Source organism: Cuculus canorus, chromosome 14 (genome assembly GCF_017976375.1).
Source record: "Cuculus canorus isolate bCucCan1 chromosome 14, bCucCan1.pri, whole genome shotgun sequence".
In the NCBI taxonomy this organism is placed as follows: Eukaryota; Metazoa; Chordata; class Aves; order Cuculiformes; family Cuculidae; genus Cuculus; species Cuculus canorus.
This window is the reverse complement of record NC_071414.1, coordinates 13,723,857-13,746,560: the sequence shown is the minus strand read 5'-3', so window position 1 is coordinate 13,746,560 and position 22,704 is coordinate 13,723,857. Positions and strand designations below refer to the sequence as shown.

At 44.2% G+C, this 22,704-nt stretch overlaps 1 protein-coding gene across 2 annotated transcripts in view; it reads left to right on the top strand.

Moving 5' to 3' along the window:
* Positions 1-22,704, top strand: part of GRIA1 (glutamate ionotropic receptor AMPA type subunit 1) — a 128,904-nt gene that overhangs the window by 41,334 nt on the left and 64,866 nt on the right. For both annotated transcript variants that reach the window (XM_009561430.2, XM_009561422.2), the window contains exons 3-4: positions 18,686-18,925; positions 20,346-20,530. In XM_009561430.2, the coding sequence (XP_009559725.2) occupies positions 18,686-18,925; positions 20,346-20,530 (425 nt within the window). The remainder of the gene's footprint in view (positions 1-18,685; positions 18,926-20,345; positions 20,531-22,704) is intronic.

Here is a 22,704-nt window from a genome sequence, read left to right as displayed (position 1 = left end):
AAAAAAAGCTAAGTGAACTTCCTAAATAAACCATATCTGAAGTCTGAATGGAAAAGGGGGGGGCGTATCTTACCATCCTCACTCTCTCCTTTCCTCTTTACTCCATCTGCTTCTATGGGCATCACTGAAATTGTTCCTTGCAGCTCTGCCATCGGCTTTGTACATCTCCAACCTCCTTCTCTGCCCGCTGGGTGCTTGGCTACCCTCCCGCTACGCTGTAATAAATGGCACCCACTCTTTAACAAATACCATTCTCTGTTTACCAAGACCTCAAGGTTTTTAAAAGTCATTGATTTCAGCACAAGCAGAGTTTGCTCAGTCCCACAGGCAGAGCTCCGTGTTTGACAACGTGAGCTATATAGAAACTTTCAAATGTCTTGGTTTTCTCTATCCTTTTCAGAAGAGATTGTTTCATCTTTATGCAAATGGTAGGAACCTTTATACCTGCTGCTTCTCTCACACTGCTCAGCCAACATCCCCTTCATCTGCCTTGCCCAGATATAGGGGGGGAAAGCATCAGGCATGCTTGTTCCTGAGAGAATAATAGCTCATGCAGCAGTGCTTGCAAGCCACTAAATATGCATTTCCCTGTGGTTTTTTTGTAGCCGTATTACAGATATGTAATTCTTATCAGACATCTCAGGTGTTCGGTGTCTCTGGAGACAGCAGAGCAGTGGAGGCGGGAGACCCAAGGAATGTAAATGTGTGCTGAGGAAATGTGAGAGTGGTTTCTGCGTGCCATAGCGATGGAAATAGATCCCTGGGTGCTGCGCCTGCACTTCCCGTGCGGAGCAGCGAGCTCTGCTCCCTCTCAGCTGTTGCAGACATGAACGTTACAGTCAAAAAGGCAACAGCCAGGGTAGTTTTCTTGCAATACCTGTTAGCAAGTCAAGGAAGACAACTGTGGAGGTGATGGGTGGATGGATATAAGGTCACTGCACGAGACTAACCCCTCCAAGGCACAAAGGGAAGGATTCAGTTTTCTTACCCCTTTGCTGCAGATGTGGAGACAAAGCCAAGGAACAAAGTGTTTCTACGCTATTGACCTCTTATGACAGAAATAGTGTTCTGGTGTAAGAGAGTGCAACTCCAAGCCCAAACTGCACAGCAAGCAGAAGAAGAGACATCACCAAGACCGAGTTGCACTCTCTGACAAAAATGATGTTCTAGATGAAACCGGCTCTGGTTTTGCTCCAGTGCTCCCTTTGGAAAGCAATAGTAGAGCTGCTCTCCTCCTGCAGTTACAAATCTTCCTATGCTTCACAGCCTGCATTTATTCATGACTAGTTTATTCTCACTTGTTCTCATGCCAATGTTGTCCTTTAGCATCAATAGCTCTTCTTTAGCTGATGTTTTTATAGACAGCAACCCATCCTCCCTCAGCCTTTGCTTTGCTGCACTAAACATGACAGATCTTTTAAATCTCTTCTAGTGAGACAAGCTCTCCAGTTGCCAGAACAGGTACCCAAATATCCAAGGCTTTACCCCCAAATACCTCATCTACGTTAATTTATCTGACTTTAAAGAACTGCTAGTTTTATTGCACTTATGGCAGATTCACATGGATGTGTTAGACTTACTGGAAAACAATGTGCTTCAGAAATGTCGTTCTTGGTGTGTATGACACAAAGAAAGGTTCCCATGTGTGTGAAACACACTATGGGATGCTGCATGGGGCTGTGCACGCATGTGGAGGGATGTTGTCAGTGAGACCGTGTGCGCGAGACTCTGAAAAGGATTACTCAGTGTACGAGAAGGCGTTGTAAGAAGGATTTTGAGGTACGTGACACTGAGAAGGATTAGTCTCTGTGTAAAAAAGTATGTGTGTGTAGAAGAGAGGGAAGATAAGCAGGTGGGTGCATGTGGCACACGGAGAGAGATTAGCCCATGTGCCTGTGAGCAGGATGATAAGGAGAGCTGTGTATGAGAACGCCACTGTAAAAAGATGGGATTTAGCTAATGGTAAGATTAGTGTGTGTGTGTGTGTATGCGTGCACGCATCCAGGTGGGACATGGTAGGAAGGATTTGGAAGGTGTGTGGCAAAGGGGGTTTGGGTATGCTGGGAAGACTCCCTCGACAGGGATGCGTGCCTGTGCCCATAGCACCCTGGGCTGTTCACAGCCGTGCATGTGCCTGTGACAGTGGGTTATAGTATGGGGGTGTATGGAGGGCTCTTGCGCCCACAGGGATGGAGTCACAGAAAAAGCCGGCTGTGCCCTATAGGTAGGAAAGATTTTGGACCACTGCTGAGCCTGATGCAGAGGCGCTCACAAGGCAAGAGGCAAAGCAGAGATGAAGCTGTAATGAAGCAAGAGGCTTGGCTGTACCTGTCAGAGCATGGGAAAGGCGAGTACGTGGGTAAGAGAAGGCTGAAGGCTCAAATGTACTGTGGAATAGAGGGAAACCTCACCCCCAGAGCAGAGCAGGACAAATAGCATGTGCTGTGCTAAGCAATGGTTGTCCAGGTGTGGGGTGTTTTCTTGGGAGGCAGGGCTCTGAGAGCGGTTAAGCTTCCTATCTGTGGCTGAGATGAATGCTGGCAACGCTTCCATAGACCTCATGTTCTTCCCCTTTCACTTCAGAATTTTCCCTGCTCCTCTGGCTGGCTCCAGTGCAGTACTTCTAGGTGGAAAGGATACTGGCAGCAGCCTTAGAGCAATCAATGGTCCAAAGAAGTGGTGGAAGGTTGATTGCATCCCGGCACTTAATTTTTAACGTTTTGACTTATCGCTAAAACTTCCCCCCTTCTGTTTTTCCACAGGAAAATTGGGGTCTCTTGTCAAAATTAGCTACTTCGTACTTTTGATCATACCTCAGTTTTCATTCAGAGTGGGGAGGGGGGAGCGTTGAAAAATTTCAGCCAGCTTTTATTGTCTGCAGTATGTCTGAATTGGATCTGTTCCATCAGCATTAGTTTCATCTCAGAGACACTAAAAGTAAAGCTTACTGAAGCTTTTATGATAAAATAAACTAAAATAGCTGGAGTGTCTAGGGTATCTTGTCTTCAAAAAGTTGATCCTTTGCTCATCCAGTAGACCATTTGAATGTTTGCTTTCTTTTTAAAGAAAGATCATCAAAAGCTTAGCCAGTTGCTTTGTAGCTTTCAAGATTTTTTTTAAGGAAGAAGGCTGAAAACCAAGCAGCTGCAGTCTGAGGTTCCCCTTGGTGCTAGGTGCTGCACAAATAAAGGATCTCATGGCTAGCAAATAAAATAGGAGGCTTCTAACCATAAGTGAAGAGACTTTTTTAGTACCGAAGAAAATTTCCTGCAGAAGCACAATCTTTAGAGATTGTCCTTTAAATGAGGTCTTTATATCTTTCTTGGAGATAGTTTGCCCACAAAAGGTATGTGTCAGCGTGAAGTAGGACAAATTCTATAGCAAAGACAGCTATAACACCCCCTGTTATGTCTTCATTTGGCTGAGACCCACAGTGCATATTACACACATCTTGCAGAGCCAGTGGGGATGATGACTCCCCTTTGCTCCGCTGAGGGCTGGAGGTGAGGTGGACTCACGGTGGTGCCCACAGAGGTGCTGTTTTTACCCCTCATAGAGGAAATTACTTGGCCCAGAAAGTATGGCCTGGCAGTGGCTTTGCTCAAGAGCCAACAGCTGTGCACCCAGCTCTGCGCTGTGCTGGAAGTCAAGTATGGCCATGGTGATTAGATAGCCTGCTTTTTAAAAGCTAACAAATCATGAAATCGCCCAGAAAGAGACAAACAATAGGCTTTAGGGGGGCCGTGGTTTAGTTCTGGGAAGGTTTCCAGTCTTTCAGGCAAGAGGTCGTGTTGTCCTCCTTCCTTTTAGAAACCTTCAGTCCAGCATGAATCATCAGGGGGATGAGGTTGAGCTGAAAGAGGAGGTTTAGCATTAAGGCCAGTACATGAGCTCCATTTCAAAGTGCCCACTCAACAGCTGGTCACAAAATCCCCAAGCCTTGAGTGAGGTGCCAGGTTTGTGTATGCTTGGAGAAAAACATCACGCCCATTGCAGTGCTGTCTTGTTCTCCTGTCAGCGTGTTCCCTCCTCCAAAAGGGTGGGTGAGAAGAGCAAATGGGGACAGGGAGTGCCCTGTAGAGCAGTCACCATCCCCTGAGGAAATGCATTTCACTGGTGAATTGTGAGTATCCCACTGGAAAAACATTGCAATGGGCTCATTCTTCACATTGTCCGTTGAAAAGAGGGGCTTGTGGGAGGGCACTTGAGTCTCTCCCCAAAACTGTTTGGCTTCACACAGGTGGCTGCCTCAGCCCATCCGACTGTGAAATGCGGTTAAAAATATTCACGGAGGATATAGACTGCCAGGTTTTAGCCAGTGAGGCTTGAAAAAGCCCTTCTTAACTAAGAGAGATTAAAGAAGAACATAACATTATTGACTTTGTCCATTCAGAAAGAGAAAAGACAGAGTAACCCAGGAGCTAAAACCCCCCACGTTATAAAACCAGGTACCTGGCCCTAAAACTCTAAATGCCCCTAGACACAGCCCCCCTTCACAATCTTTTCATCCTTGTTTTTCTCTTTTAAAGCCCCAATTGATTTTGAAATTAAATTGGCTGTTCCCCCAACAATGAACTCAAACTTATGTTTCTTTTCCCCTGTTCCCCTTCTTCTTCCCAGCTTTCACATCTCCTCAGGCTTCTGTTATTTCCCATCCATTTGCTTTGAAGGATTTTCCAATAAGGATGCCAGGAGAAGTTTTTTAAGGGTTTTTTATCACAAATTCCTTTTGGCTTTGTGCTTGAGGGTGCTTCTGAAGAGGACCCTGGTGACCTATGCTCAAACAGAAGGGAAGCAAGTACACTTTACAAGCAAGTCACAGCTGACTGTACACAGAAATCAGGTCCTGTATCCTGCACCCTCATTCAGGAAACATGTTGTGTTTCCTAGCTGACAAAACTAGATCATACTTAGACCAAGAGTAATTCTGTTGGCCTCAGTGTCGTCTCCAGCAAGACCATAAAGTAGGCAACCTTTGTACACTGAAATGAAGTGTCTTACTGTCTTAGTTATGCTGCATAGACTGTTATTTCTAACCAGGCAAAAAGTGCTTGATTTTCTCATCCTTCCATGGGAGATTTAAGAATGAAGTTTAGAAGATGATGCAAGTGTATTATAGCCACCAATTTACATCTGTGCCCCTGAGTTGGTGCAAAGTGCACTTGGGCAAAGGACTTCTGTCAACCAAATCTGCCCCACATGCCCTTCCAGTTCTTCCAGTCTAGACCTGCTCCACAGGCAGTGTCAGGAAAGCATCAGACCTTAAGAGTACACTGACAAAAGCTATCACAGGAGATATCCTTTCATTATACATGAGTTAAGCCCAAGTTTCAAAGGTTACATGCACCATACAGCATCCTTAAGTGCCTAGATCCCAAAACACCTCCAGATAATTCCAGTATCGCTTCTTTAAAGATACGTGGTAGTCAACTAAGTAATTTAAGCTTGTTTTGGAAATGCTACCAAGGCTTTCAACTGACACCACATTACTGCCAGGACTAGCAGCGCAGAGGAGTGTTCACAACAAATACGTAGGAAATATGACTGTAGATGTTCACTGTCATGTTAAGTATAGGCAGCCAAAAATAATTTGTCTCACAGGCAATTAGTCTTTCCTTTAACTGGAGGGTCAGGAACTCAAAGTGAAGGCTACACACTCCTCTCTGCCACATTCAGCACCTGAAGTGGTTTCCAGTACAGAAAGAAGAAAATCACAGCCCTCACCAGTTTAGATGGGATGATCCCAGAGGTGTAAATCACAGGCTTTTACATAGCACCTCTGGCTTCTTATGCTTACTAAGAGACAAAGGGATCTGACCCAAGGATGCTTCTTTTTTGTTCCTTCTATAACAAGTCTTCCCACTGGTGGCAGCAGTCTGTGTCCTGGCAACCTTTTCATAGATGACAGTTCCACCTTCCTTTCCACTTGGAGGCTTCTAGAATAAATGGTGCTTTAATTAGGTTAATTATACTTTTAGCTATCCATGTGCTCACTTTAAAGATACCATTAGAGTCCATTATACAGTAATTTCCCCAGTTTTCCTTGTGGGAAGCAAATCTAACATCTGATGTGTAGAGCTTTCCATGGCCCAATTGTCTTGGACAATATTTGTGAAATCCATTACATTTTAGGACTGTTTCCAATCCTTGGAAACCTCATGCTCCTGGTGTCTCTCTATTCAATGCCCGCCTGAGCCAGGGTAGCCAGTGACTCTGATTTCATGGACAAACATATTTCATCAGAGGCAAGTCCCTGCAGCAGAAGGCTTGAGCACCGTCAGGGAACAGCCGGAGTCTGATGTTTGTGCACCAAAGTAGCATCCTCCAGTCTGCTGCTGCTTTTCTGTATAAATAATATTTAGAGGTAAAGTTTCAGTGGGGTTTGGCAGTACCTGCCTAAATCATGTCATAATCTTCAGTGTACACTGAGTAACTGCTTGAAACAGAAGATGCGTCTGTATGTGCGGTGTCACTGCTCGTGAATGATGAATGACCCCAAGTTTCTAACAGCTTCCTTTCCTATGCTCTGGCTTGCCTCCCTGCAATTTGCATTTATGCAGAGTGTTTTACACGATCTCTCTTGCTCTTTGTAACTCACTAGAGAGTTTCTTTCTTCAGGAGCTTAAAAATTCTTCCAGAATGGAAATCAGTAGAGCACGTATTTGTATGTAATGAGGCATGTCAGGAAGAGATATTGATGTCTTCTTAACGTTAAAGGATGCTTTCATATTCTTCTCCCTAAAATATGCATCCCATTTTTCAGATTATTTTCTCAGTCCTGTTGGCAGCATAGGCCGTTTGGGTTAACTGAGATGCTTCTGATATCTTCACTGGCCTTTTGTAGAGATTACTTAGTGTTTTTCACTAGCATAAATCTTTACTGTGATCACATGAAGCTCTGTGAGCGAAACATCTACTAGAAAAGCCTTTCCCAAAGTTATTGTCTTTCTAGAAAACATTATTACAATGCTTTGTGTCTGAGAATTTCATGCTGCCTGTGCCTAACATTAATGGGAACTGAATTCCATTTTATTTCCAGTGAAGATCTTGCTGTATAGCCAGCTCTCTGGTTGATATTGGTATTTTGGGTTAAATTCACACAGGGGCTCTAGGTCTACCCACAAGCTTCTTGGAGCAGTGGGACGGAGTGGAGTTCCCCCAGCTCCCCCATCCTCACTGCACAGATGCCTGCACCACCTGCGAGGGGGAGGCTGCCCTCTACAGCTGCTTGCAGCCCCAGTTTAGCAAATATCACCTCTCCGTGAAGGCTCCATCTGGGCACACTAGCTAGATGCTCTCCATGTAAACTGTTTGTTCCACCACCCACAGTGAAAGATTCGCACAGAAGTTTCACCAGAGACCATAAAATTGCAAACCATAGGTCCAGATCTCGCCATCTGTTGCAGTTCTGCATTCCTGCTCCCCAGACAACACAATCTCCCACCGGGTTTAAAAGATCCCAGGCTTAAACTTGTTTGTTTGGGATTTTTCAAAGAACCTGATGCTCAGAGGCACTGCAGAAATGAAAATGTGGTAGCTGTTATCATTTATTGCCCTCGCAATGTAGACAGGATTAAAGCTGTTCTAATGACAGGGAAGAAATGGTAATATTCCCCCTGACATTAAGTAGGCTTGAAGAAAGCTATGAGCACAATGGAATGGAACATTAATGTGAAAAGGAAAAATAAAAACCCTACAAGAAATTACTATAGCAAAGAACCACCAAGGGAAGCACTTATGCCCACAAAAGCCAGCGCTCTCAGATGTCAAAGGATCTTGTCATTCTGCACCTAACTCAGCCCTTGCTGAGGTGTTAAATGGGGTTTCAAAACCATTGGTGCTTTCACAGACCTTAGGTGAATAAAATACGCAACGGGGTAGCACAAAAGGATTGTGCTCTAGAAGCTTAACACTTGCATGCTGAGTGTGGTTTACTGGTTTATAACTTTACTGCTTCTCTTTTGGGAAGACTCTAATGGCTCCAGTGATTGCAGAAAAGATGGAACTTTGGAGCAGGGATGGTGCGTGCAGGTTTTGGAGCATCCGTCTTGCTAGCTCAGCAGACACCTGTAATGTAGCCTCAAAAATTTATAGAATATGTGAATGTTTGTAAATAATGTGTTACAGAGATGGTAGGTTTATGTACTGCTTTCCACTTCAAGCCCCCCAGGGACAATGCTGTGCCCTGTACATGAGAGGTTTTGTTTGAAGAAGAATGCTTTTTTTTCCTGGATGAGTGCTTCCTTCTTTGCTCAGACCAGTGAGGCTGCATTGCAGTGGAGGGGTGAGCTTGGTGGTGCTTCCCTCACACTATGTACCCTGGGCTTTTTCTCTGCTGCCTTTTATTTCTAAGTGAGAGTGGAGTCAAATACTATCAGAAAGGCCAACAATAGTTTGCCAGATGAGGGAAACATCCTCTGTGCCCTCTGACAGCCTGTATCAGACAGTTTCCCTCTTAGACTGGGAGATAGTTTAAAGTAGAGCACACACAAGACATCATCACTACCAAAAAGATCAATCGGGTCACATAAAATTCTCCTGGCTCTGCATTTAGGCCCCTCCTTATCCTTTGTTTTACTTTTTGTGGTAAGCCAGCCACATCATTTCTCTCCTCTCTGCTGGGAAGGTAATTCTCTACTCCAAGGAGGCTATTCAGTAACTTTCTTTATTGCTATTTAACGTGTATACATTACAGTATCTCACAAAGGCCTCATAGCTTTGTGCCAGGCATTCTACAAACACATGGAGAGTGACAGTTGCTACTATAGCGGGTACCCATGTGTGGGGGATAACAGGATAAGCGTAATTCTGAGCCAGTTAGAATTAATAATAATGCCCACACATCCTACGTAGGTGTATGCGATATGGCATATCCCTATGTTTCTTTGAAGGCAACACCCCCCTGGAGCTTAAAAAGAGGTTTGTTTAGGGGGTTTTCTTGTCAATTTGAAAAATCACCATTGGGAAAGGGAGTCAGTGTTTCAGGAAATATAAAGGTCTCTTTTCATATGTATCCAAAGCAAAGATTACAAACGAGGAACACCAGGATCGTGCCAGTGTGACACTTGCTTTGCCTGGTGATCCTCCAGGTGACCATGTAGGTTGAAAAGTGCTTAGAGGTTTGACCCCTGAGACCAAGAAATGCAATGCTTTCACCTATGTATTAATATAGGCAGGAATTGTTTGGGCCCGTGGAACAATCATTGCAGAGGGTGTGCATGCATGTGTGTGTTTTCTTAGGTTCTTTGGTTCAATAGAAAAAAACTGAGTGTTAATAAATGAAGTTGTTAATTTCCAGCCTGTTATCAAGAAAGCTTTAGAATTTGTTGTGTTGCTCAGTGGCACGCAAGGATAAGGTTTTATGCACTGTGGCACAAAACAATTACAACTTGGAACTTTAGAAGCAGGAATGGAAAATAAACAGAGACAGGAAGAAGGGATTATAGGTGCTCACCTCCAGCTGCATGAGGAGAAGCCAGCTCAGGGCGTGAGACCACATCATTGCTGACGGGAGAGCGTTGGTGTGCGGTTGTCCAAGTGCTGTGATCTGAACTGCTGTGTGTGACTTGTCGTTCTCGAACAGGCATATGCTTTCAGTACATGTCATCTATCTTGCTAGTAAAAGCCCAGTGTCTGTGAAGGGAAATATTTAAAGCCACCCTGAGAACTGTTAGAAGCAGAAAGGGGAGCTTTGTATGCAGGTCAAACCTCAGCACTTCCAAGTGTTGCCTGAGATCCCAAAGAAGGCACAGAAAATACCACGTGTAGACCCAAGACTGTAGGATGTCTGCTGGGCCACCCACTCTGTGACTGTCACTGGTCACTGGATGAGACCTTCCACCGTAGACCTGCTCTTCAAGCATAGCTGTTCTAACTGCCCATCTTGCCAACAAATGCATTGTCATATATCTGCATGGAAACAACCATGTTGACAGTTAGTCTGTTCTTCAGTTTCCTGCCAAAACACCAAATTTGGTGCTGATGCTGTAATTTACAGTATAGAATTCAGTAGCCCAAAAGACTCTAATCCTGTTGATTATAAATGGCCAAAGCCTCACAAGGTAGGATTGTAATGGAAAATCAAAAGTTATTGAGCTGATGAAGCAGGAAGAGTGGCCAATACAGAGCTGCAGCAAAAAAATGGTCTTGATTGCTACCTTCATTACAAACCTGGAAGAAGGTATATATATATATCTCATAACTGAGCTCCATGTCTGGAGCAGACTCCAGTGAAGGACTAACGGAGACTTTATGATGAGCAGGAAAAGATCCTAAAAAACCCCAGAAACTACAGAGTTGAGAAAATTTACCAAAACGCTCTTTTCTTAATTGAACACAACAACACGAATCTCAGGAACACAGGGAACACATCAGAGACTGAGACAACAGCTTGGCTTCCAAACCAGCACATGTGCAAAAGCACAGTCTAGAGAAAAATTTGGAATGTCTATGCATGTGTTTTATGAAGCACAGGGGACATGGGACTCAAATTGTCATTATCAGGATGAAGAAGGGAGTTGTTGAGGTAGACATTAACAACCTCCTTCCCCAATGGAAGTAACATTAATATTGGAATACCTTCTCCAGGGAAAGTCCATAGTCCAGTTTTTGCATTGCAGCCTGCAACCAGTTTCAAGACAAGCACTTACAAAGTCTTCGTCAAAACCTGAGGCTTGCACTGAAGACAGTCACAGGCTCTAGTGTCTAGAAAAGCTGCTGTGAACAGCTATAATGTATTAGGGAAAGAAAAGAAGCTGTTAAAGACAAAATGCATTTCATCTGCAGTGAGCCCTTCTTTATCTGACACATTTGCTTTCTGCTACTGCTTATCTTTCCCCCCCCCCCTCCCCCCCTTCACTCCCCTCTTTTTACTCTGTTTTGATAATTCAGCTCTTACAGCCTGGAATTAAATGTTGTGCTGACCTAAGAGCAGTGTGCTACGTACTGTATTAACATGCTGTGGGTTTGGTGCTTTGTTCTTTTCCTCTGTTGTTGTTCATCCTCCACAGGAGAAAGCTACACCATGATATGCTACTTAGTTTTCCTAGGATAGCACTATCTGCAGAAGGACCAATTTAGTACAAAAGGCCATTTAATAAAGCAGCAAAAGCAAAATTAGTTCAGCCCTCATCCCTTGCCTCCTTTTGTGATATCGCTGTTACTTTTTCATTTGTAGTAATCTTACTTTAATATTTATGGCTCTGCTTCAGACATGGAAAGCTCAATGAGGACAAGTTTTTGGTTTTCTATTTCTTTGTAGGAGGTTAGGTGAGAGCAGGGGTAGCTGGTCTTCCACTGCCCCTGAGGCCCTTAGCAATGTCCATCTGTGGCTGGGAGCTATGTGAGGCATCATCCCTCCTTCTAGGGAAGCTCAGTATGACAGTTGTGAGTAGGAGATAGTAGCTGGTTTTGTAGAGCTTCTGCTGCTCCAAGGCAACCCACCATGGCCAACAACTGCTTGCTTCTTTCTGGACACAGCACAAAGCTGAAATGTCCAGCAGCTGTGCTGCCACTGTAGGCTTGCTAACAGTGTAAGACAGTGCTGGCACGTGTGTCAATGCCAAACTGTATGGCATCAATGCTTCAACCTCAAAACATGTTCCTACTTCAGGTCTGTGTGAGCACAGAGCAAGAGACGGTCTCTGACCTGAGGGACTGGAATGAATACAGCTCAGAGAAAGGCAGTCAGCTTCCTTCACCTCACAAGTAAAGATCCAAGTCATGATTAGATAACAAACTTGAAACAGAGTGGGACTGAACATGTTTCCCCTTACACATAAACTGCTCTGTTAGCCCCAGGACCCTCGTTAGCCAACCTCCATTCTAACCAGAGAAGGAATGGTCTTTCGCAAAGACTGAATGCAGCTTGAGATGGGCATCACGTCCTTTCAAGTGGTGTCTCTGTTCTCTTTCCATGAGTTAGCCATCATTTGAAGGCTACCCAGAAAATACAGCTGTCAGCTGACATTTTATTTAAGGAGACATCCAAGTCTGTGACCCCAGAAGCCCCAGGACTCAACAGATGCATCTCCACATCTCCCCACATCTCCTCTGTGTTCCTGTCCAGGACCTGTTAAAAGATGCTCATGATCTCAGTGTTACACCTAGGGGATCTGCACCTAACTCCTGTTAAAATTGCCAGCGTTACTCGGAAGTAATTTGAGTATTGGTGGAAAATTCTTCCGTGTATTTAATTCTTAATTTTATAAAAATCAATAAAATCTTAGGAATCCCCAAAGTAAAAGTATGTTATAAAACAAGCAAAGCAAACAAGGGAATTCTCGTCAAACGTTTTGTTTTGCCTTCTTTCCTTTTTTCAACAAGTTCAGTGACCCCATTAAGACCTTTGATATTTGAATTTTCTCTTTCATTTTGTGTGCCGGATAGGAACTACGTTTGTAGACTTTAGCAGAAAAAGGAAAAAGAGGTTTCAACATGTGAAGTACACAAGTGGAAGAACTATGATTTTCAACTAGTCCCTTCGACATAGAGATTAAAATCAACATCCTATGGCTGTATCTTCCACCACCACGATTATTATTCAAAAGTGTGCCTAAATCCATGCTGTTAATTTTTGTTGACAAAAGGACCGTGCTATTTCTGTTTCCTATAACTTAGCAAGATATGAGAAAAAAAATATCTCAAATCCAATTTCATCCTAAGAGAAACTTTGCATTTGTCAGTCAGACAAACTAAGACTTATTTGTCAGACAGGCAAACTTAACTAAAAAAAAATAAAGGTACCAGCGTAAACACTTATGAGCATCTCTCAGTCACAAATTATTGTTTAAATATGAGACAAGGAAAGCAGATCTTGATGTAAAAATGAACACTACTTTCCAAGATGGTTAGAGTAGCAGTGCAGGAAAATGATGGAAGGGAGCACAATACGGTGTCTTTTATATATTTGAGAGAGAAACATGTATTTCTTGTGATATCACATCAGCCTAATTTGCAGTTGTTCAGATATATGGGACATATCTACTGTCAGCTAAATACATGTGTGGAGTGATGGGGGAGTGTAGAATCTGTTTGGCTTTCCCCTGCTAGAAAAATCTGTGGGAACATGCTGTCGTTGGGATGTGCTGAAGAGATGCGCTGTGGCACCTACGCCGCACTGGAGAACTGTGAGGACAAACATTTAGGAGGAAAGCTGAGCAGACACTACTGTTCTTTCATTGAAATTCCACTGGCTTTGCCAACCTGATGTCAGGTTCTCCATCATTTTGTGAGCATCACCTCCAGGCAGGGCATGCTAAAAATAAATTATGCATGCGCATCCTCTCTTCTTTCACACATCTGCACGCATATACTCCAAGTGAGCAAAGAAAAGCACGTGGGAACTGCTCCTTGTCACCGCTGTTGTCTATAGTTATGTTTGGCAGCAAGTGAGGATTTTGGTTCTGTGTCCGAGGAGGTTCGGTCAGATGAAGCACGTGCCACACTGATATTTGGGCTGCAGGCATCGCAGGGCTAGTCTTTAATAGCTCACAGAGGACAGTAGACTGAGGTGACTATTTTATTACGCTTGAAGTCTGTCTGCACTCATCTTGCAGGTTTTAGAAGGCATTTATTAATTTGGTTTCCAGAGTAAGTGCTGTGTGTGCTGAATTATGTGGTTCCAAAGATTTCTTCTTATATTGGAGTCTACCTTTCCAAATTGCCCTTTTCTTTCCCTGCCTGCTTGGGCTATGAAGCGATTTACTCAAGATCCTCACAACATCTGCAGCTCAGCGTTGTAGGAATGGCTCTCCTGGAAAGGGTGCTGTGTCTTCTCTCCTAGATGTTCCTTAGATATAACCGTCTCCAGGGTCGTTAAGGGCTCTGAGAGCTGGCAGGGACCATCTGGGTTTTTTGTCTCCTTCTGCAATAGAGAACTTGAGTTGTTTGTGGCGAACATCTGGGGATATTGCATTTAATCAGTTTTTTTACTGCTCTTGTGGCTTTGAGTATTAGCACTGTCTCTGTTACTTCTGTTCTCTGGCAGAGGCACACAGCAGTTGAGTCTCTGGAGAGTCAACTAAACCATATTATTGGCTCCCTCCAGGGTAGCTGGGTGAAACTTAATGGTCCATGAGATACAAAAAGTCAGTAGGAATGATCTAATGTCCCCTTCTAGTCTTAAACTCAGTGAAATGGTAAAAATACTGCTTCTAAAGGAAATGGCAGATGAGCAGTTGCCAGGCTCTCCTACCAGGCTTCTTCTCCAGCTGTATCTGTGAGGAGCAGTTTCCTTTTTGCAGCCCTGTTTATAGATTCTCAGCAGAATTGCACCATTTTCACTCCTGGAGACCAAATCCTCATTGCCATCCTGTGCAGCCTGTTTGCCCTTCTTTCTCCCTCAAATACCAAGACTATTTCAGCCCCTCTTTGCGGTGACCATTTCTGAGAGAATTTTTTTTATTACCTTTCTGCTTTTTATCAAAATCCAAATGAGATGTTTCTTGTATCTGACATCTGCCTTTCACATGTATCAGATCAAATCTCCAGAATATCTCCCCCCCTTCTAGATGAAGTAATGAGTCTTGTGCATCTATTCTCTCTGTGTGTGGTTGAGAGCTTTAACCAAAAAAAAATCTCCAAGGAATTTTTATAGACTTGAAACATCTCTTTTGCTTTCTTCTTATGCAAAGAAAATGTGTAATTTAAAGTTGCGGCAATGTATTCTTCTTTTTCTTGGAAGCATTTGCAAAGGTGGACAGAGCTGCTTCTCTTCAGCTGCTGAGTAGGTGTCCTATGCTGCATGTGCTTTCAATAAAATCAGTGTTTCCTTTCTCCAGTTTAAAGGCTTTACCTTGAATATTTCCATATGAAAAGAGAAACTTGACATAAATCGCAAGACTAGAAATCCTAGAGCCTGGGGATTTCAAGCATCAGCGAAGCACGCATGCTTTTTGCTCATTTGAATTCAACGACACATCAGCTCCACGATGGCTACCTGTCAACAGAGGGAGAGGGAAGGTCTCGTCCTGCTTGCTGTACCACACTTTTTAACTAACTTACAAAGCTATTTTGATTTTTACTGTAAGTTAGAAGCTTTTTCAGGACAGTGTGAGGAGCTTTCACCTCACCTGGCTACAACAGACACTGAGAAGTTGTGTCCAGAAAGCAGGTGGTTGGTGCTGGGTTGTCTTTACAGCATTACCACGTGACAATCAAGTTAATGCCTCTGCTTTTACCCCATTTTATTCATGGAATAGCACATGGGGAGCCTCAAGGAGAGATTCTGTGCCTGGAGACAGAGGGATATGGAATGTCCTTGGTACTTGGTGCAGTACACACTGGGAATGTCCCAACCAGAAGCCCCAGCTTGATCAATTATACAAGACTGATCAGGGTTAATACAGTGGTAGTTGCCATGATTATCAGTCATTGTGAACTGATTTTTTGAGGGCTTGTTTAGAGGAAAACTTTTCTGTAATTAATTACAAGTTCACTGTAAAATAGTAGCATAGTTACAGCCCTTCTTTCCCTTTGTGCAGCCCAGGGGCCAAGGAGAGCACATGCAAACTGCCACAAAACCCTGCGGTTACATCCAAGCAAACACTCTTCATTTATGCTCACATCTTTGGATGACATTTATGCTGCTGCATTTCACCCAGCTTCACCTGCAGGAATGATCTTCAGAGTCTGAACTGTCTGAATTCAACTGCTAGAGCTAATTACCAGATCGACTGCAACTCTCTTCCGTAGGAAAAGCCGCTCGGTGGCTATCCAGCTGTTAAGAGGCAGCTGGCACAAGGCTTGCAAAGTGTGATGGTATCACCAGCCAGTTGACTAGAAGAGCTCAACTTCTCGAACCTTACATTACAGCATGTTTTGTTTCTTTATCTTTTTAGAAAAACATCAGTTAGAGGCTAGTGACTGCTGAGAAACTGATAAGCTTCCCCCCCACTAGAAACACAGTGAGTTTAAAATATTTGCTTTCTCAGGTTAAGATTTCCAACTCTTAAAAGTATGTTATTGGGCAATTACAGAGCAATCAAATGAGAACACAGTTGTTAATAAGTTTACTTAATAAAACAATTAAAGCAAATATAAAGAAATTCCAGCCATCTCTTAGCGTATTCAATAGATTGCTGGCTGCATTCATTTGAATCTTCTGTAAGTAATTTAAGTAATTTTGTAGCCACGACGCTTACATCATACAAAGCTCACTCCCATAAAGGTGGCTGCAGTTCTCACTCTTCATTTTTCCACATTAATTAACACAACAGGTTCTTTCTTGTTCTTTCGGTGGTAATGCTCAGCAAGTCTTTTTTTTTTTTTCCAAATTATCTCGTCCATGGCCCCTCTTAGTCTGAGAGTACAGATCGAGCTAGAGTTCTTTCCAAACTTACTAATGATAAAGACTGTTTGTTCTCCCAATCGTCTTTGGTGCAATCTGTTTCAAACGCTGGGATTGATGAGTGTCTCGGAACAGTGTAGGAGGGCTGCCTGAGCGTGACTGAGCCACAGAGTTAAAAAAATAAAAAATCTAGAAAATAATAGATTAATTTAAAATAGAAAATGAATTTCAAGGAAGCCGTGGCCTGCCTAAAACAAAACAAAGCAAACCAGCTAAGCTTATTGTCTGGGTTATTAATTGTACTGGATTGTTCAGCTGCCCCGAGAATGTCGCTTTAATCATTCAGTGAGTCTGGAGCCTGGGTCTCCAGAGATCATGTTCTGATCTCTCACATATGGTATATCGCACTATTCATTAGACCCACTGGTCCAGTCACATGGAAATGATGTTCAGACTATTTCTATCTGTGTCTGCTACTTTTCTTCGCAAATGTGTCAGCCTCATGATGAAGGCAGTGACTCCAGCTGATACAGACACAATTGCTGATTGCAAAGAGAGACACTGCCGTGAAAATAAAAAGCAGAGTTTTATTTCCATCACAGTTCAGGCTTTGCAAGAAGTCCCTGCCCTGCAGAAATACAAATTCCCTTGGTGGGGAAGCAGGGTGCTGAGGTATGTGAGATCACAGACGCTGAGTGGTAAAAAGAGAACGAGTGACCTTGAGGACAAACTGCTGGGCTGGGATACCCAAAACCTGGATTCAACTCTGAATGGAAGGAAATATTCTCACCTTTGTCATGACATGCAGTTCTCATCTCTTGACACTCTGTTCATTTAAAAAATCTGGCTGTTTCATTTTCATGGTGAGATTGGAGCAGGGACTTGCTTTGCACAGTGGGAAGCAGGATTTCTTGTTCTTCCCTCTGAATATTTGATGAAAAGTGAGGAACAAGGTAATCTTACCCAAGATGGCTGTAAGCCAGTCAGGGATGACTTCTGGCCCCTCTGGAGGGGCAGAGATTGAATGGAGCCCGGTTAAGGATGAAGCAAGCTCATGTTTAGGAGCCTGTCTCCAGCCACATGTACAGAAGGTTCTTTGCTGGCAGCAACCAGCAGAAATCAGGTCAAGGGATTCCCAAGCAGCACAGAGTGCTTGCCAGGGGACCCCAAAATGTCACATCCAACTTCTCACCCTGCACTGTGTTGGGAGAGGCTGGTAAGTGATGTGTGAAGTGTTGAGTCAGTATAAATGTTACAGCCAAAGGTTTTCAGAGTTGGAGTGGCAACAGAAGAAGACACTAGTGCCAGGAGTTCTGACACAGGGAAATTGCTGTCACTGCCACCACCTCTGTCTTGGAGATTTATTGATGATAACTTCGGATGTGCCATAACCAGAGGTGATGTTAAATGAGTCTGACTCTCTCAGGGGTTGAGTTTTACAACCCAAAGTGTGAACTCTCTCTGCCTTACTGAGATCCTGAGGCATTTTTCCAGCAGCGCCCACGATCTCATTAAATGCTCTCCTGAGAAGGTCTCCAATCCAAGAGAGCCCTCCCTGCACAGCACAGCACCAACTGCTGGGATTAAACACAAATATCTGCCAAGGAACCCAGCATGCACCCTCAGAGCTTAGCCATGGAGACTTCCTAGGCCACCACCACTACCTCACTGGCCCCACAGTCTTCCCCACCGTGGCTTTGTGAGGAAACCAGAAAATCCCACATAGGTGTCCCCAACTACCAATGCACCCCTGGTGTGAGAGGCTCCAACTTCAGTTCCAGCAGCTCATGCCCAGGGGCAAACCTCCCTGTAGCTGTGCTATGAGTGCATTGAACCTTTGCTGAGATGCTCTCTCAGTATGATCTCAGCTTCTGTGGTCTAACCATGGTTTCCTTCTGGAGTCATTGGCCACAGAGCGCTGTGCTGTCATGCGAATGCTTTCCTTCTGCTCCTTGAATGCATCTGGGGCTGCAATAACAAGCTCTAACTGCAGCCTTTCTTCCTCAGAGTGGAACAGCTACAGGAGCCTGGCAGCTGCCATCCCCAGGAGGCAGGGCTTGGTGAGCCACTGTGCTTTTCTGCTGGGAGGTTTCCTTGTTCAGATAACATGTTATCCTAGAAACACCAAAATCTTAAGCAGATCCCTGAGGATACTGAATTCAGTCTCCTGTGTCCCTTCTGCCTATCAAAGGTAAGGTGGGTCTTTGAGATCAAGAGCACCCAGTGGCCACCTGCCCTGTTCTTCACAGGTTGTGTTCACTAACACATAGGACTTGAGGAAAGCAACCTAGTGCTGAGAGCCTACGCCTTATCTCAAGGAAAAGGTTTATTTTGGTGACTTCCCTGAGAAACTTCTGTGTTCTTCTGCCCTCATGACCTTTCTCTTTGTTCCTCCAGTCTGCTCACAGTTCTCCAAGGGCGTCTATGCCATCTTTGGATTTTATGAGAGAAGGACCGTCAACATGCTTACATCTTTCTGCGGAGCTCTCCATGTCTGCTTCATAACGCCAAGCTTCCCTGTCGAAACGTCCAACCAGTTTGTTCTCCAGCTTCGTCCAGAACTGCAGGATGCCCTCATCAGTGTCATCGAGCACTACAACTGGCAGAAGTTTGTGTACATTTACGATGCTGACCGGGGTAAGTCATAAGTACGTGGGTAAGGTTACCCAACAATTAAATGTCATGGTCTAGGTGGAGACTTTGCCTCAAGAAGTCTTCATACTGTGGGTTGCTGAAGGATGAGAGGGTGGCTAAAGGAAGGTTCACCCTATGCCTTCTTTGTTCTCTATTCCTTTTCTAAATATTCATTACTGCTGAAGGTGAAAATTAAGTATTAACTTGACCCAGTATGTCTCTGTTCATAAGGTAGGATCTGAACCCCATCAACACAAGGGAAATATTTAATGTGTAAGTGGCTTGAGTTTCAAATGAAGAGGTTTTTTATATCGAATAGGTCCCATATTGAAGAGGTGTGTCAAACTCAAGGCCACCAAGTCCTGCATTTGTAAATGTGAACCAACAGCGCCTCAGGTCTCACCTCAGCCCACGTCCAGTTGTGATACCTGTGCATATTTCTGACAGGTAGCTTGAAAAACTCCAAGTTCCCTGTGTTAGTGAGTGTTAGTTGTCTATATAAAATAAAGAAAGCCTTTTAGGGTTCTTGGAAGATATTATGTAACTTTCTAAACCATAGACAGGACTCATGAGCTCGTTGCTCTGTGATTGAGTTTCCCCAGCTCTCAGGTGCCTTTAAAGCTCCAGGCTTTGAGGCTGAGAGCAAAATGGACTTGTGTAGGACAGGGTAGAGTTAAAGGTGATTCACAGCTCCACCCTGGAAGTTATTATTAGCCCTTGCAGGCACAGGATGACCTCAAGAGACAAAGAGAAGGCGTAAAAGCATCCCATTCTGCTTTCTGTTGTCATGATGCTTGCACACACTGAATATCCCACAAGGGCTGCAGGAGGCAGAGTAGTCTAGCAGTACTCCAGAGCAATGCTGATTACATGTATCTCCTCTGGAAGGCTGTGTGTGTAATTTAAGTAAGATCCTTTGAAAAATAATGAAGTTTTCTGATGAGAAGCTGCTGAGAGAGACAGGGATGCTGAATGTGATTTTGTATTGTGGTTGCTGAGGGTGTCCCTCACAGTAGGAAGACAGAACCTAAACAGATCAAAGATGAGAAGGGAACTACGGCCCAAAGAAATCAAATGATTTGGGTCGTGACAGACAAGAAGATGGGGATTAGAGCTCTTATCTGAACCCCACAGCAGGGCCTGATCAACAAGACTGATCTGCCAATTACAAAGGAAAACTAGGCCTGTAATAATTCTATTTTTCTGTACTAGGACGTTAAAAGCAGGAGTCATTAATTCTATCCCAGCTGTGTTTGGGTAAGATGCTAGACTGCTCTCAGTAGTTCTACTGTTCTCTTGCAATGCTGTATCCAGCTTAGCTTAAGGCAGCTATACAGGCTGTCAAAAGGATGGAAAGGTGCCATTGCACCACTAAAGCCTGGTTCTACCCTACTGTCCTCTTCCCCCTCTCTTCCCATTGCAGGGTTGTCAGTCCTACAGAAAGTGCTAGACACTGCAGCCGAGAAGAACTGGCAGGTGACAGCTGTCAACATCCTGACAACGACAGAAGAGGGGTACCGCATGCTCTTTCAGGAGCTGGAGAAGAAGAAGGAAAGACTGGTGGTGGTGGATTGTGAATCTGAGCGGCTAAACATCATCCTTAGCAAGGTTATGTCGATGTGGATCTTCTGGGACAGTTCTTGCATGCAGAATGGGAAGGGTTATTTCTCCTGGAGAAGTTCTCCTCCCCATTCTTGTCTGACCCATGTCTCATTGCAGCTCTCATTGGATGTGGTGTGTGTATTGCAGCAGGCTGCCAAGCTTGCAGGTATTTCTGCATTGTGTTATTGTGAAAACTGTAAAGCAGTGTAAACACTGGGAGATCCCATGTATCCATGCTGAGTGAGCTCTGCTGCTCCATGTTCCCTACTTGTTTGACTCCTCTGCTGAGCCCTTTACACCCCCTTATTCCCCAACAAGTTTGCCTTGTGCTAATTTGTCCAAGCAGCTTGCACAAGACATGGCATTTCCTTATTCTGCTGAGTTTTAATCCAGTTTTCCCAACTCCTGTGAGTTAAGGTGGAGGTGTGCATCAGCACTGTCAGACTCCTGGTCCTCTAGTCTCCATGTACTGCACCGAATTCTCACAACCACTGCCAGCAGGACAGAGATGGAGAAGCTTTATGGAGCATTTGTACTGTTCTCAGAAACACTGTCTCCAGATCATGCTGGGCTCTGCATCCTCCCAGGGCATCCAGGCTTAGCAGGTCTGGATGTTTCCAATTCCTCTTGTGCTTTGCAGCGAGAGAGACTGTTCTTTCCCAGCTATCTCCTGGCTGTTTTATTCGGCTCATGGCCACAAGCCAGATGGGATATGCAACAGAGGACTCAGCAGCTAGGTAGTGTGCCATGTGTGGATAGGTCACCCAGTAGTGCAGACCCAAATTTTCCCCATCTTCTTTCATCCATGCTCGCTTTAATGCTTTGCCTAAGTCCTGGATATGGAATTCTGTGGATGGGAGACCAATGCAAGCCCATGGACAGGTGTCAGTCTATGCTTGTGTCCGTTCTTCGATTCCAGCCTTAATGTCTTTCCACCTCACCTACAGCCAAGGCTTTTCCCAAGGCTGGGACTCCTGGCCGGTGTGGCTTAGAAAGGGACCCGCGGTGCCACGCAGACAGTGCACTGTGACTCCCGGTCTCATACTTCTCATAACCATCTCACTCTTACCTCATGCTTCACACGTCTCTTTGTCTAAGCTACCTGTCATTTCCCGTCTCACACTTCAGCTGCTCACTGTCTGGGGCAAGGATTGCCGTTTCATCAGCTGTGTGGCTCAGCAACAAGCACACTCATCCTTGTTGGATGGCTCTGGGTGCTACTCCATGGTGTATAGTAATGAAGCAGATAGCAAGTTTTAATCTCTAGCCATGCTTAGATTATGCTTATAAAGGAGAGACCAGGTCGTTCTGGAAAATGTTGTCTTCTCTCTGACCACAGAGTAGCTGCAGTTAAACAAAAACTTTGCCTGGAGTTGGACAGCAAATTTGCCTTTTCTGCAACTTTTTCTATAGGGTGTATCAGATACCTAGGGTTAATGATGTTGGGTTTTAGTCCTGTTTTTTCTAACAGAAAGTTCAGTTCTCTAGTCAAGTGTTACCTGGTTTTCCTAATATAAACAGGAAAATAAGTCTTTTTTTCAAACTTCTTCACATAACTGGAGCAAGAGTTAAATATAAGTGAAGATATTTGCAAGAATACTAAAAAAAAACCCACCTGATCTTTTGATTGTTTTGCAGTGCTATAAAAAATATCCGTTAAAGACAGAGCAATTCCAACAGACGTCTGTGCTGAGGAGGTAACGCTCCTGTTAGGGATAGGACTGTAGATAACTTTTTTCAGAGCTGTGTAGTACATTTTTATCCTCATTTGACTTCTTGTTCTGATTCTACAGGGATTTGTGAGGTAGTTATCTCAGCGTAAGCAGGGGATGCTGGGTCTTTCATAACGTGCAGATGACTGGAGGGGGTCAAAGATAGTGTTCTGCTCATTATCATGTGAAATTCAGCTAGGACTTAAACTCAGGGTGGTGGTTGGTCTCTCAGCTCCTCATACCAGCAACCTTAGTGTGGATACCACTGATTTTTTTGCCATGTCTCTTTGAGTGTCTGAGGTATTCGAAGAGCTGACTCAGCCTCTCAGAGACATTTTAATTCATTTATCATCTTCTCTGTCTTTCTGTGGCTGTGTGTTTGTGCTCCCCAGTGAACAGAAGAGCTGGGGATGGCTGTTTAGTATCAGTCCCTCACACGTTCACAGTGGTGCTTGCACACACTTTTCA